This window comes from Kryptolebias marmoratus, linkage group LG24 (assembly GCF_001649575.2).
Source record: "Kryptolebias marmoratus isolate JLee-2015 linkage group LG24, ASM164957v2, whole genome shotgun sequence".
Classification (NCBI taxonomy): Eukaryota; Metazoa; Chordata; class Actinopteri; order Cyprinodontiformes; family Rivulidae; genus Kryptolebias; species Kryptolebias marmoratus.
In genome coordinates, this window is record NC_051453.1 from 151,597 (window position 1) to 163,477 (window position 11,881).

The 11,881-nt window shown below is 43.7% G+C and overlaps 1 protein-coding gene and 1 long non-coding RNA gene across 5 annotated transcripts in view; one reads left to right on the forward strand and one right to left on the reverse strand.

The window, feature by feature from the left end:
- igfbp3 (insulin-like growth factor binding protein 3) overlaps nt 1–11,849 on the forward strand; it is a 25,378-nt gene extending 13,529 nt beyond the window's left edge. For 2 of the 4 annotated variants that reach the window (XM_017437097.3, XM_037974246.1), the window contains one exon: nt 11,694–11,849. In XM_017437097.3, coding sequence (XP_017292586.1) covers nt 11,694–11,819 — 126 coding nt within the window. In that variant the 3' untranslated portion in view covers nt 11,820–11,849. Of the gene's footprint in view, nt 1–3; nt 4,166–4,431; nt 4,458–11,693 lie in introns of those variants that run through there. The other 2 variants (XM_037974247.1, XR_003040278.2) reach the window with 2 other exon arrangements.
- LOC108248362 lies at nt 3,802–10,252 on the reverse strand. The gene is made up of 3 exons (XR_001809127.3): nt 10,058–10,252; nt 9,652–9,829; nt 3,802–5,703 (listed from the first exon to the last, which is right to left on the reverse strand). It is a non-coding gene; the product is annotated as an uncharacterized LOC108248362 (long non-coding RNA).
- Nucleotides 11,850–11,881: the final 32 nt, after the last annotated feature.

Consider the following 11,881-nt stretch of genomic DNA (forward strand, 5'->3'; position numbering starts at 1 on the left):
CGTTGACCGTCCGGTCTACAACTGTAAGGTACTACTGAAAATCAGTAAGGTACTCCTGAGGAATGGTGACAAATCTCTCGAGACGTATGCTGTCTTAGACGACGGATCTGAGCGGACAATACTGCTCCAGTCCGCTGCCAAACTGTTGGGCCTTAAGGGAAGTAAAGAGGTGTTAGATCTCCGTACAGTCAGACAGGAAGTGGAGAAGCTCCACGGGGCGGCCGTGTCTTTCACCATTTCTCCAGCAGCCAATCCTGACAAAACGTACAATATTCAGAATGCCTTTACAGCTGAGCAACTGAGTTTAGCAGAACATTCCCATCCAGTTGCCTCACTCCAGCAGAAGTATAAGCATCTGTCAGGTTTGCCACTCCCTCCTCTAAACCGAGTCCATCCCATGTTGCTGATTGGCGCTGACTGTACACACCTCATTACACCTATTGAGCCAGTCAGACTAGGACCACCCGGTGGGCCAGCAGCCGTGAAGACGCTCCTTGGATGGACACTACAGGGCCCAGCTCAAACCATTGAGTCCATCACGAATGTAAGTCACTGTCTCTTCACATCTACACCATCCCCCGCAGAGCTGTTCTCATGTGTAGAGAAGTTATGGCAGATGGATGTGCTCCCTTACCGCAGTGAGAAGTTAGCGGTTAGGTCACGACAAGACCAAGAGGCAGTCAGACTCCTGCAAGAACAGACAGTGAGAGTCAATGTCAGTGGTGTTGAGCGTTATGCCACACCCCTTCTTCGAGTTAAAAATATGCCTCCCTTGAAAGCCACTCCAGAAGCAGTGTTGCCCCTCCTGAGAGGTATAGAGAAGCGCCTAGCCAAATCACCAGGGCAAGCTGCGGCCTATCAGCGGGAGATCGAGAAGCTCGTTGAAGCTGGCTATGTCGTGAAGTTGGGGGACCACCAATTGAAGACCAGTGTTGAAGCTTGGTATATACCCCATCATATGGTTCAACATAATGGGAAGAATCGGGTAGTGTTCAACTGCTCATTTCAGTACCAAGGCTACAACCTGAATCAACTCCTTCTACCAGGTCCCACTCTTGGCCCTGCGTTGCTACCAGTGTTACTACGCTTCAGGGAGCATGCTGTGGCCTTCAGCAGCGATATCCGTGGCATGTTCCACCAGGTGAGGCTCCTACCTAAAGATCGACCCCTGCTGCGGTTCTTATGGCGGGACATGAAGCGAGACAATCCCCCTGATGTTTATGAGTGGCAGGTACTTCCCTTTGGAACCACTTGCAGTCCTTGTTGTGCAACGTTTGCATTGCAGAAACACGTCACAGACCACAGCCAACCAGAAGATGACGTGTGTGTTGCTATCAACAAGTCGTTCTACGTGGACAACTGTTTACAGAGTCTCCCATGTCCAGTAGCCGCCAAGGCACTCGTGGACAAACTGCACCATCTTCTGGCGGGCGGGGGATTCGAGCTAAGGCAGTGGGCGAGTAACAATCCCAATGTCATTCACCATCTTCCTCCAGACACCAAGTCAACTAGCTGTGAGTTGTGGCTCAATCAAGATCAGTCTGATATCCAAGAGCCAGCCCTCGGACTTCACTGGAATTGTAAGTCTGATACCCTCACTTACAAACACAGACACATCGATTGCTCAGTGGCTACTATGAGGAACATCTATAGAGTTTTAGCTAGCCAGTATGACCCTCTTGGCTACATAGTTCCTTATACCACCCGAGCCAAAGTTATTGTGCGCCACCTATGGGAGAAAAGGAGGGACTGGGATGACCCACAACTCCCTGAGGAGCTCCTGCAGAAGTGGTACGCATGGGAAGCAGAGCTGGCACAGCTGCATAAGATCACCCTACCAAGGTGCTACACTAGTCCTGGTCTGGACCAACCCAATTGTAAGAGAGACATCCATGTGTTCTGTGATGCGTCTGAACAGGCATATGGATCAGTGGCCTATCTGAGGACAGAGAGTCCAGAGGGAGAAGTTGAGGTAGCTTTCCTTGCAGCTCGGTCTCGTGTTTCCCCAAAAAAGCAACAATCCATTCCTCGGTTAGAGTTGTGCGCTGCTCTAACAGGTGCCCAGCTCTACAAGGTCATCAGCACTGAGTTGACCCTTCCCATTCGCAGCTGCATCTTTTGGTCTGATTCGGCCACAGTTCTAACCTGGTTGGGTTCAGACTCCTGCAGATACAAGGTCTTCGTAGGCACTCGTGTAGCGGAGATACAAAAACTGACAGAAGCTGCCACATGGAGGTATGTGCCATCACGAGATAACCCAGCAGACGACATCACTCGTGGCCTCACTATCCAAGACATCAGTACAGGTAGTAGATGGACAGATGGACCTGTATTCTTGAAACTAGCTCCAAGTAACTGGCCTGATCTACCACCCCCACACCAGAGTGAACCTGAAGGTGAGCTGAAGCGACAAGTTGTTTGTCTATCTATGTCCAGCTCTAGTGTCCCAGATCCACACCAGTACCGGACTTGGGACAACTTCTTAGAAGCCACTGCACATCAGCTTTACGGGGCGGCTGACCCCAACCACCCCCTCACTGCTGATTCCTACGCTGCTGCTGAGCTAGAGGCGCTACAACAAGCCCAGAAAGAGTCATTGCTTGAGGAAATCACCCAGTTAAAAGACGGTAAACCCATTTCCAAATCTAGTCGCCTTCTTCTACTAGCACCTGAATTTGATGAGAAAACAGGACTCATCAGAGTAGGAGGCCGTTTACGCCGCAATCCTGACCTGACAGTAGAGGAAGTGCACCCTGTTGTTCTGGACCCCAGACATGCTTTGACCCAACTCATCATACAAGATTATGATTATAAGCTTCAGCATCCCGGGCCAGAAAGGGTGTTTGCTGAGATCAGAAGGAGATACTGGGTGTTACGTGGGCGTGAAGCAGTACGCCGCCATCAGAGATCCTGTGTTGAGTGCAAGAGGTGGAAGGGACGCCCAAATCCACCCAGGATGGCAGACCTCCCTCCAGCCAGACTGCGTCTGTTTAAACCACCATTCTATTCTACAGGTGTGGATTGTTTTGGCCCATACATCATCAAGATTCGACGCAGTAGCGAGAAAAGGTGGGGAATATTGTTTAAATGCCTAACTACAAGAGCAGTCCACCTTGACCTGATTCCCAGTATGGACACAGATGCGTTCCTAATGGCTCTGAGACGCTTTATAGCCAGACGTGGGAAACCTAAGGAGATTCTCTGTGACCAGGGTACGAACTTCAGAGGAGGAGAACGTGAGCTGCAGGAATCATTTCAAGCACTTCATCCCGACCTCAAAGAGCGGCTCGCATACCAGCAAATCAGATTTGCCTTCAATCCTCCTGGATCCCCCCACTTCGGAGGTTGCTGGGAGCGAGAAATCCGCTCACTAAAGATTGCTCTTCAGGTCATTCTTGGAGCCCAAACTGTCACTGAAGAGGTGTTACACACAGTTTTGATCGAAATCGAGGGGATGCTCAATTCAAAACCTCTGGGTTACACTTCATCTGAAGTAGCAGATCCTGACCCCGTCACCCCTAACTACCTTCACATGGGGCGGCGGGATGCCTCGTTGCCACAAGTTGTCTATGACGGTCCAGAGATTCTCGGGCGGAGAAGATGGAGGCACAGCCAAAATCTAGCCGACCATTTCTGGCATCATTTCCTAAAATACTACCTGCCAGGACTCCAAGCCCGTCAAAAATGGCAGACTGAATAGGCCAATCTACAAGTCGGAGATGTGGTCATGATTGTGGACAATCAGCTTCCGCGGGCCCTTTGGCCTGTGGGTAAAGTATCTCAAGTTTTTCCTGGACCAGACACCCGGATCAGATCAGCTGAAGTAACTGTAAAGGGAAGAACGTATGTACGACCAGTTGCAAGACTTGTCAACCTACCTGCCTTGCCTACGGACGATTAATCACCCCCTTTACCTCAGCCTTTTTAGTTATTCGTATTCACAAGTGAATACGGGGGCGGCTGTGGAAAAGGCTGCCTAAAGGGAGACTGTCATGCTTGCCCTTTAAGGGGCGGAGCCTAGACCGCCAGTGAGCAGCATGCAGACCAGGAAGAGCAGAGATGAGAAAGAAGCTGCACCGGAGTTTACAGTCCTAAGTTTGTGTTGTTTAGTTGCTGTTTACAGTTCGTTTGCCAACTCATTCGACTTGTGTGCGTGAAAATAGAAGTAAGTAACATTGCAAGTTAAGAATGTAGTTTATTTAGCGGAACGTGCCGTTTTCACTCTTAATTGATGTTTGTTGAGATGCTTGTTCCTGCGAACATTTAATGAGAGCTACCAACGCGGGTTTCGTGTGTTACGTTATTTAGAAGCAACGTATGGAAAATTATTAATATTGTAGTCAGTCATAATGTAACTGTGACAGAATTTCAGTTAGTTATTTGGGATTATTTAAATACTGATGTTATATCATTATTCTGTATCTGTTCTAGAAACCACACACCCAGAGTTCTGTCAAGTAAGGAATAAACAGCAAATTCAAGTTAATTGAACACCCGGGAGTGAGACTGCTTTATTTGGAGTTCTAACCGGACTCACCACAGTGATCTGAACCTTCCAACCAGCATAAAACCAGTCCCTATTTTTTAATCTGTATAAACGTACTCGCTGACCACAATGGCTTTATAATAACTGACCAACCTTCGGGGACCCAGACAGCTATTTTCACTCTGTCTCTCTGCTTGGTTCTCTTTCCTCTCCGATTTTCTGGTACAGTTTATTTTTCCCAGCGAACATTGCAGAATATACAGAGCAGAGTAATATTTTATCATAATGTTTCTACTGCATCCCCGCCGAGGCTTTAACCTGAGTATATAAAGACATTTTCTCCAGTATACCATCTGAGTAATACAACCAAGGAATACAGTCATATGACAAGAATTGTTTAGATCCAATTATAGCTGCTGGATTGGTGATGGCGTGAGCAAACTTTCAGTTTTCCTGCAACAGTAGAAATCCCTGCAGAGAAAATAATACCACTATCCTGCAGGAGTGACAGCAGATAAAGTCATAACAGATGTACGTTAGTCATAAACAAACATATCTACAGAATTTCATTTTATCTGCTTTAATTTTGAAGGGTTTTTGACCAAGAATTTGAACATTTTTCTGTAAAGACAAACTTGCTCTTCTTATTTTACATTATTCATTGAAGCTTTGGAGCAAGGTTTAGTTTGCGAGATCAGTCGCAACCATAAAATACAATTAAATCAAATCTTTGAAGGTAAATGCAATTTTTAGTGCGTCATTTGATTCCACTAAAACATACAGGACACATTAATCCCAAGTGTGCTGTAATATTTGCTAACATTTTTGTCTTTCTTATCAGAATAGCCAATCTCTTGAGTAATGCATTGCCAGGCATGATCGTTCTTATTTATAATGACGATATTTGGGGTCATAAGTACTTATGTTTGCAACTTTAGCTTCGTTTTCAGCATCTATGGGATTGGGTGTCATGCATGTTGGTGATGCAGCTGCCTTGCATCAAGAAAGTCTTCAAACTGGGACCTTTCTGCGTGGAGTTTGCTTGTTCTCCCTGTTCTCCCGGTACCCTGGATTCCTCCCACAGCCGAAAAACATGCTTGTAAGGTTAATTGCTGACTCTTAATGAACTGCGACTGTGATGGACTGACGATCTGTCGAGGGTGTTCCTTTCCTTTCACCCAATGACGGCTGGAGACAGGCACCAGCTCTGCATCACCCTGCACAGAAAAGTGGGTAAAAAAATAGATGGCAGATTAGGATTAGGAATAGACTAGGCGTGCATTCGATCTTTTTTTGACTTGACAGCCCCTTGTCTTTGCAAAAGACTGAAATAATGTTGGTGAACTTGTGACAGATACAAAAGTTTTATTTTTATAGCTATTTTAAGTTTTAGTGTAAGGTTTTTACTAAACAGTTGACTTCTTTCTGAATGAAAGGATTACATGAGCAAAATGTTGTTGTGCTGACTGTTTATCTGCAACATACTTTTGTGTTTTTAACTAGATTTTATTTAAACAATGTGTGAAATGTCACTAAGATAAGCTAATGTCAAGACTGTTAAAAACAAAAAGGTGAACAGAGTTCAGATTGGTTGTGTCAAAGACAAACATTTATTTAGTCCAGTTCTTAACAGTTCTGTAAATACCCCCTTTAAAACAACCTCTATTTGCCTCTTATTGCACTCTTTAACTTATTCCCATCTTTACGTCTGTCTCTATCAGTCTAGTTTTGTTGCGTAATATTTAGGCTCCCAGTTTAATGTTTGTGCGGCTCTGTTCTTCTTTAAAAAAAACATCAAAATTTCTCGAGTTAGATTCACACTGACGTTTTTATCTTGGAAAAAGCAATATCCTGCAGCTACTGCCAGTGCATTTGCAAACACAGACACAGATACACCTTCTTTTGCACAAATACATGCGCCCCTATACCTACAAACACCCACATTGCATTTTATGAGCTGGTGTTTATCCTGCGGTCGGACCGGGCCCGTTTTAATGTCCGTGAAGCCCAGCGGCGCTGCTATTAGTTAGAAAGATCGGCATCACAAGAGCACGCATTCATACGTACAACACATGCATACACACCTTATAAAGGCAGTATTATGAACATGCAGTATGTATGAAATGTCTTTTTTTTTCGTGGACCAAGCAGGACCAGAAGCGTGAAGAAGTTTGGCCAATCCTTGGTTTAGACTCTGTTGGGATTTTTGACTTCCTTAAATAAGTAATACTTCAGAAAAGGTGTTATCAATCCCTTTTTCTAAAGAAGAGTTAAAGTGTTGCTTTGACTCTTAGCTTGTTATAGAAAATTCCATTTTTTTGTGTGTTGCTCTTTTTTAAATTCTGCTCACAATAGGAAAACATGGAAGGAATGACCTATTGGTGGATTTCTAGAGTCTCTAATTTGACTTTTTGAGGCTTGCAGAACATATTAGTGCACATTATTTTCTACTGCATGATATTTGGAGAACCTTTAATTGCATAATTATTTTTGAATATTGCAACAACGATATCAGTGGTGATAAACCCACATTTCTCATTCCTCTTTTTAGCATTTCAGCTACTTTCTAAATCAGCTGTAGGCACTGAAGATAGTGGGGAACCATCTAAATGCCAAATTTAATGTTCGCATCTGGTTTGGGTCAGCGATTTGTTGCAATGCTTTACAATGTGTACTTTGACATGCAATGATGATGAATTTTCAGTATATAGTGCAGCCCTACTCGTTACTCATTGCAAAAAATGAAATAAAACATAAAAAAGGTTATCCTGGACTATATCAAATAGTGCAGCTTTTCTCCAGGATTGTTGCAGATATAGTGAGCTTGTATGAGATGTTTGAACAGTCGTTGGTTGGAACACCGGTCTGTTTCCAGGTGATTTGCCTCCTTTATGTTCTCTCTTGATTGCTAAAGTCACCAGGAGGGGTAATCTTAGATCAGATGGACTAAATATGTGTCTAATTCTTTGAACACAAACTGTCTTTGGATAAAGGGTCTTCAAAGGATTTGCATCCTTGTCCTTGTGCAAGTTACAGAGATATCTTAAATTAGACCTCCTGCTGAGGATGGGTGATGTTAGACATAAGGTTATGGACCATTTGAGCACTAAATGCACGTCTTGTTGCCAAAAGCTGCCGGTGATTTTACTGCTTCGATATAATTTAAGTCTGTTTTATTGTGGAACCGTTACACTGAACTCCTTTACAAAAGACATTATGAATTTTAATGGGATTAGTTTTGGTAAAATAAATGTTAAAGAAAAAAAATTGATATAACATTCTGGAATGCGGGTATGCACTCAATGTAAACAAAGCACTCGGCTGACTTTGCCAAAAACCACGGGAAGGCTTGAGTGATTGACTTACTTTAGGCTGGCTGTAGTCTGTGTAGGTAAACAAAAATAAGTGAGAGTTGTGCAGCGTTTTCCTTATAAATTTGCGTTTGTGTTTTGAGTGGCAAAGACAGGACTGCTGGAGATGACTGCTAATAGTTCACAGATGAAAGAGAGACTGAGCGGAAATTCAAAGGTAGCCAAGCAACAGGGGGAATGCACACATGCACATTCTGCTCTTCCTCTCCCTTCTGCCTTCCCTTTGGCTTTCCAAGCCTCCCCGTACACACTCACGCGCCGTGCACACGCAGGACTCCATCATCATTAACCGGAGCAGAGGAACGCAATGTTAAGCTCGCCTCTGCTGTCTCGTCCTCTGGGTCGAGGCTAAAATAGAAGCTGTCCACAGAGTCAGGCAATGCCTCTGTGAGAGGGGGGGCAGAAAACAGAGGAAGAGGAGGAAACTTTAGTTTAGTGCAAAGAATCCGTTGATGATGCCGGAGTGGGAGAATGCAGCGTGCTTGGCCCCAGACTGCTGCAGTAGGTCTTTCGGAGGTATTTTAATAGGCTTCTGTCTCCGTAAAGCTGCCCTTTGATCGTGCACTCAGGCTGCACGTGAACGTTGACTCTGCCGGAAACAGACACCTGGTCACGCTCTGAAGCCTGTCTGTCTGCCCGCTTTGAAATATTAGAAGACTTTGTTTCAACTCTGAACTTTTGGACACAAAGACTCAGATTAAATGTTGAAATTTGTCTTCATTCAAATCTGTAGAAACTGTCTGTGTTGCTTCAGATTGATAGAAAGCTTCTCACATCTTCATATGTTGATCCAGTTAAACTACAATAAAGGAAACCTTCAGTTCTAATTAGCTTTTACATCATATTTAACTCCCAGATACAACTTGTAACGCCCTGTTCAACTCGAAGAGGACAGTTAACTTTGTAAAGCCTTTAATTTCTCTCCAAATTACACAACGCTAATTATGGACTTGAAAATGAGGCAGTTAGCTGCGAGTGTCATCAGATGACAACTTTATAGATCGAGCAACAGGTTTTAATTATGTAAAAAGTATTTTTGAAGTTGATTTCCATTACGTTGATTGTGGAATTCCTCACAATAAGAAACATTCATGCGTTTGTTTTGAGGAAATGTCTGCACAACTGTGCAAAATCATATAATGATGGTTTTTCATATTTTTTTAAACCTCCAGTTAATGAAGAAGATAAAACAAAATCTTGATGGTGTCACTTTATCCAACATTGTTTGAATGTTGCTGCTGGTTATAAACTGAAATCCTGAGGACTTCCAATTCCTTCTTGAGATTTTACAGAAATATTTTTTTGTGAGCATCTTTTTGAGTGTGTTCTTGTGTCCCGCACCAAAAAGTGACCAAGGTTTTCTTGAATTGGAGAATCACAGAGAATTATAACCCAGAATCCAGCCTAACGTTGCTCGGAACAAGGCGATAAAAGAATGTTTTTTCTCCCTAAAAAGCAACTAAACCCTGAAACACACGCTGTCTTGTAGGTTCATGCACTGCATCACTTTTGCATTCCACATATTTTAACTTTGAAAATTGGTGTGAGACAGAATATTATTCCAATGCAACATAAAAGAATAGGGTTGGGAATCTTTAGGTTTGTTTTTTTTTCTTCTTCTCTGCTCCTGGTGGAAGGCGGACATGTTTCTTTTCTCCCTGTCTCCTGAACTGTAAAATGTTGCGTGGAAGCCCTGAGTTTTAACTACTCAAAGCGGATGCAAGTCGTTCACAATCAAAGTTGTAACAGACCCGATAATTCAATTAGCCTTTTCAGAGTTAGATGGAAACTCACTCGATGATCGTCTGCTTCGCGGCAGCAGCTACCATCGGCTGTTTGTTCTTGCATGTAGTGTGGCTCATTCTTATCTTTACTTCCAAACACGGGCTTTCAGTGCAGAAGGAGCTGTTTGTAGGTCTCAGTCAGTGCCGTTCTTTTCTCTTGTGTCCACTTCTACGCTTCAGGGCACTGCCTTTTGGATTCAACATGACGTGTTAGTTTTTTACATTTTAAAATTGATTTAAAATCGTCCACGTTCACATGTAATGCAGAAAACCCGGTCTACTGCAGGTAAGATAACAACTGCTGATTAAAAAAATCTAAACGATCCTTTTAAGCTGCCCTTATTTAAAAGCCACGTTCACACAAATGATTTTAATCAGTATTGTGTTGGTTTGTGACTGATGCTGCTTTGTCTCACCTGGTGGCAGGTCCAGGAACAAAATTAAAGTTCTTCTCCTGCAGCTGAGCTCGGCACACAGCACCAGCTGAGCGGTACTGTATATATACTGAAACTGTTAAACTGCAGACAGATGTTTTTCTGTCCCGGCTGCTCTCTTCAGCTCTCTCTCTCTCGTGATGGAGAAGAAATATTCGGAGTCAAAGTTTACCCTGACTCAACTGATTGTGCCGTTTCATGTGCGACCCAAATGGGGCTCATAAAGTTGCCACTCCACATAGCCCGGCCCCCGATGGGACATCTGATATGACTGCGTACATGTGTGTAAGCAGGTGGGAGGTATGTATGTGTAGAGCACATACAAGTCTTGTTTGTGTGAGCCTGCATGTTTGCTTGCGTGTGTTTATGTGCACACACGGGCCATAATCAGGTCCAGATGATTCTGAGTGTCGGCCAGCTTCCCAGAATAGCAGCGCTGGTTTCCCTGCAGCCCTCCAACTGGCCTTGGCAAATATTTTAGCAACTTCATGTTTACCTTCACACTCGAGCATTCTCCCTCGCTCAGAGCATTTCTCGTTCCCTGCTCCCTGTCTATCAAAAATAATCTGCTTTTTCATCATTTACACCCGGTGGGCAGCAGCGCCGAGTAAACTCCTCCACTGGGCTAAAACTGAAACAAACTCAGCAGCAGGCTGGCCACATGTGGCTGCCTGAGTGAAGCTATCGTACTCTGATCTCCATGTGTTGATTGATAGAAAATTCAGAGACCGTTTCAGGCAGCAGTTTCTTATTGGGGTTCTGCTGAGGCATGACTCCTGAAAAACACCAAAAACAACAGAAAAGTCAACGTTATTATACAATTCTCCTGCACATTTAAGGTTTTGTTGATGTTGAGATCATAATTCAGCACTGTGGAAATGACTATTTGTTGTCAGAAAGTGTTTTATTTGTGCCTCAGAGCTAAAGATGAATCAGCGAGTCCAAGCTGACACAGACACTTTGCAATACAATCTCTTTTCATGTGTGTTTGCATCTGTCATTCACATGCAAACAAGCTAACAATATGTTTTGTAATAGCTTTTTGTGTCCCTACTTGAAAACCCCTATTTTCAGTGTATCTGTGTGTGAATGAGGGAATTTTCTCAACGTGCGCTGAAAATTACGACAACAACGGTGCCGTTTTTACCAACTGGTTAGCTTGTCGACGTTAGGTTTTCAACATGTTTTTGCACACAAAGCTGTGGGACTTTTAGGGGTCAGTTGCATCACAGTCATTGACTTATCGGGTTATCAGTTTTACTCCAGTCCAGTAGGAGGTGATAATTTTCTGATTTACCAACTACTTTTACTGTCCTGATTGGTTGGAAGCTCTTCCCTGTTGGAATAATTATGAGCTGTGGATTTTAGTGATTGCTGCTGATGACATCTTTGTGACGAAACACAATCTAGAATCTAGTCCTTGCAGACACTCATGTTATTGCCACCTACAGGCCAGACATCGTTTTGCCAGCAGTTGTTTTGATTTTTGGATTATTTTTTAAATATTTTATGATAATATCATTTCAAAAATCTTGAATTCGAGGTCATAGCTAATGTTTTTACTAAATATTACCAAGGATTTGATTTTCTAACCTGTCATTTTGTTTTGTTTTTTCAGTGCCGTCCCTCCAAAGGCAGAAGACGAGGTTTCTGTTGGTGTGTAGACAAATACGGGCATCCTCTTCCAGGCTACAACGACAGGGAGCACAGCGAGAAGAAGTGCTACAACCTGGAGGGCAAATGAGAGGACCGGCGGCTGGACGGAGAGAGCAAAGCAGCATGAACGGGTGGGCGGGTGGGGGGGGG